Below are 3,579 nucleotides of genomic sequence, written 5' to 3'. Positions count from 1 at the left end.
TGCGGCGCTGCAGTCGTCATTGTCCATATTTTATGATCCTCTGTATTCGACATTCGTGTTATTTATATTATTTCTCACACACACCACAATTTATTTTGATTTTGGTCATTTTATACTTCTCATTTCAACATTTGACTACTTGACTGTTGAATGTTGTCAATGTTGATACTCATAACTCATTACAAACATTTTAACATTTACCTGCCAACTGTACTAGCTGGGGATTTTGGAAGTTTGGAGATTCTGTTCCTGAGGTAAGTCTAATTAATTTAGTTTTTAATTATTAGTTAGGTACCTGCTACCTATAAGTATGTAAATTAAAATACTGTCGATTTTAATATTTTTATTTTTTAATATTGCTGCAGTATAAAATAGTATAATATAGGTATACCTACCTATTATCAAGGCTGGACATTATAACGAGTTAAAAATTAAAATGAATTTAAAACGTTAAGTTGATATTAACTAATTTGAGTAACCAGTTACTTTTTTTTAAACTAACTTTTAACATATTTAACGTGGTAACTTAGTTAATTGTATACAGATTTATAAAAATTAGTTTAAATTTAAAATTGTATACAACCCATTAATTTATAACTTTGTTGGCTTGGGAACTATTAGATATCACAGAGGTTCTCTATGCCTCATCGGGTATATCAACTTAACTTAACGAGTTAAAAAAATCGTTAATTTACCCAGCCTTGCCAATTATAATATTCATATTGTAGCAATGTAGTTGGATAATTTCATACAAAACACTGATGTCCAAATTATTATAGGACTTACTGTAATAGTATACTTTTTGAATTATGGATTTATACACTCAAGATATAATGAAACAATGGGGTTTTTCAACTGAAATAATAACAATATTTAAAGGTAAAGAGAATAAACACTCAAAAATTGTCTATTCAAATCTGCAAACTAATTTTATACATTTTTTAGATCAAGAAATAGATCAAGTAGCACTATTGAATCTTACTGAGACTATGATAATAGAGTTGTTGCCTATAATTGGTCAACGATCTAAATTTTTAAAACATTTAGAAGATTTAAAAATACAAAAAGTAGGAAAAAAAATTTAACATTTCAAAACTTTTATCTTCATCATAGATAATATAGCATATGTGTATATCATTTTTTTATTGTTATACCTATAGAATGTTTCTGTTGATTCTAAAAAGAAACATGATATAATTGACTGGGATAATTTAGAAATAGAGTTAGCTCCGATGGATAGCTTTGAAGATGTTAATTCTACAGATAACATAGTATGTGATACAATACCTGACAATTGTAATACTGCAGTCCAAGAATTCAAAGATCATTGTGGTAACCCCCTCAGTATTTAAATCATTTTATTAATATAATTTATACATTATGCTATATAGTATTACCAATAGTATTATATTCAATACTTACTATATAGTATAGGTATTGGCATATTGTTTTCTTGATTTTACTTTTACTTGTCTTAAGTTAAAACCAAACGCTATTCAATTAAAATAGTAAATACCTGTATTTTAATATGTTAATGAAGTTCCAACTGCAGAATGCTCCTATACAACTACTAAAAACAATGATAATTCTTTGGCGCAACAGATACAAACTATTTTATCAAAATACCAAGATGGAGAGTTTGTATTAGATTATTACAAACTTAAATCACATTTCAATGAGGCCATGCGAAATAAACTAGTTTCTGTAATAATAAAAGATCAAATTCGCTCCCAAGTCATTTTAAACAGATCAAGGCTTATAATTTTAGCAAAAGGTAATTTTGAAAGTTTATAAGGTATAACATTTTATCGTTATAATATTTTTTTTTCCACTTTTGAGGCATTGAAGAATTATTTCCTTCTGAGACTGAGGAAACTTATTTCATACCGTACTGTAAAGAGGGTAATATAATAAGTCCCAATAGAGGTAAACTATATGGAAAATTTTGTAATATTAAAAAGGAAATCAGCAAGATAAGTAATGTAAAGAAAAGGCATCTATCAGAGTCTGATCAAGAAATAAATTTGAATCATGAAGGTAACATTAATTTATTGCTATTCATTTTTTTGTTTTTATTATTTCTATAATAGTATTGTTAAATAAAGGTTTAAAATAAGGAAATGGTAGGTACTACCTAACCTATTTAATACTAATAAAAATCAAAATTATGCCTGTTATTGTTTTGTTACATAAGATTATAAAGACTCATTAACCTGGCTCAAAAACAATATAGAACCAGACATTACTCTTCATAAACTCTGGAAAGCAACAGCATCATATCGATTAAAAGACAAAAATAATAATATGATGAATACATATATAGCCCTTACCAAACCTACTGGTCATATTTTAGTTAGTATTGTATTTGTTGTATGATAAGCTTTGTATTAAACCCAATGTTTCATTATTCTAGATTGATATAGATTTTAATTATATGTATGCTGGAAAACAAATGAGTTTATTTGACAAATTTCCTATTTTCAAGGAAAAATTAAAAATATATTTGGAAATTAAACAAATTAATATCAGCAAAAATCTTATTGGCAAACTAACTGCTCCGCATAGACCTGGCATGTGTTGANTAATTCGACCAAATATTTGTCTTGTCATCATGCCGCATCGTTTTTTCCTGGTTTGATTTACACACAGTCGATTCGATAACCCGACGGGTGGTAAACATCGCATCCGTGTTTATGCAGAGGCATTAATAATGACCTTAATAATAACAATATAACATAACATTAATCGTTAGTATTGTGCCCGGTACACGGATTGACGAATTATCTATAATATTTATGCGCGTCCGGTTTTTAATGATGATCGCGCGGGTCGTTCCACGCTGGGCAAATCGCGCACGATCGTCTGCACGTCTGTGAAATATTATTGTGAAATTATTCAGTGGCCGGACTATACGCTAGTTTTAGAAAAAAAAAAATTTAGTGGTGGTTTGTATAAGCTATGGTGCTATAACACGCACAATCACAAAATTAATGTGGTAAATGTTCCGAATTATGTTACATTATGTTCAACAAAAAAAAGTATATAGAACAAAAGTTGTAGTAAATTAATCTTTTTAAGATTAAAAAAATGTAGGCATATCTTAATTTAAAATTCTAAGGCATCCCTAATGGCTAATATACTATCATGTTAAATAACTTCCGTGTTACCATATCGGATGGTGAAACTATTAATTATGAACCACTAAACATGTACAAAAGGCACAATAAATTACCTTCATTCTCGAATCTCGAATTACCTAGAAAAAACATATAATATGTATGTACTTTTCATAAATTAAAAAATACATATATTATAGTTAGGTACCTACATTATATAATTTACTTAGCTATGAGGTCATTATTTTTTTTTAAATTTCGGTACTTAAATCAGACGACAAAATAAAATAGGTACATTAAGCGGAATAATTTTAAAATTAGATTTCAAACATTACAGTGCTTGGATAGCGCTGACCTACAGATTTCATTGATCTAATAAAAACGAATTTTATTAGAATCGGTTTTAAATAGATGATATATTTATTAATTAAATATATTTTACTACCTACCTTGAAATATCAAA

General features: G+C 27.8%; 1 protein-coding gene across 1 annotated transcript; it reads left to right on the top strand.

Annotated features, from left to right (window-relative positions):
• Positions 1-8: 8 nt before the first annotated feature.
• LOC111043186 lies at positions 9-2,581 on the top strand. Its single transcript, XM_022328085.1, has 8 exons — positions 9-254; positions 780-879; positions 946-1,067; positions 1,161-1,332; positions 1,541-1,774; positions 1,840-2,037; positions 2,195-2,352; positions 2,414-2,581. The coding sequence occupies exons 2-8, from the start codon at positions 810-812 to the stop codon at positions 2,579-2,581; spliced, it is 1,122 nt and encodes a 373-aa protein (XP_022183777.1). The 5' UTR covers positions 9-254; positions 780-809.
• The last annotated feature ends 998 nt before the right edge of the window (positions 2,582-3,579 follow it).

Source organism: Myzus persicae, unplaced genomic scaffold, assembly GCF_001856785.1.
Source record: "Myzus persicae strain clone G006 unplaced genomic scaffold, MPER_G0061.0, whole genome shotgun sequence".
Classification (NCBI taxonomy): Eukaryota; Metazoa; Arthropoda; class Insecta; order Hemiptera; family Aphididae; genus Myzus; species Myzus persicae.
The sequence above is the reverse complement of the archived record's forward strand: the minus strand, read 5'-3'. Positions and strand labels throughout refer to the sequence as shown.

Excerpts from the sequence above, each read along its gene's own strand:
- LOC111043186 (XM_022328085.1), top strand. The coding sequence starts at position 810 with ATGGATTTATACACTCAAGATATAATGAAACAATGGGGTTTTTCAACT. Across the intron at positions 1,333-1,540 it reads AGAATTCAAAGATCATTGTG|TTCCAACTGCAGAATGCTCC; the intron begins GTAACCCCCTCA and ends ATGTTAATGAAG. Across the intron at positions 2,038-2,194 it reads AATAAATTTGAATCATGAAG|ATTATAAAGACTCATTAACC; the intron begins GTAACATTAATT and ends TTGTTACATAAG.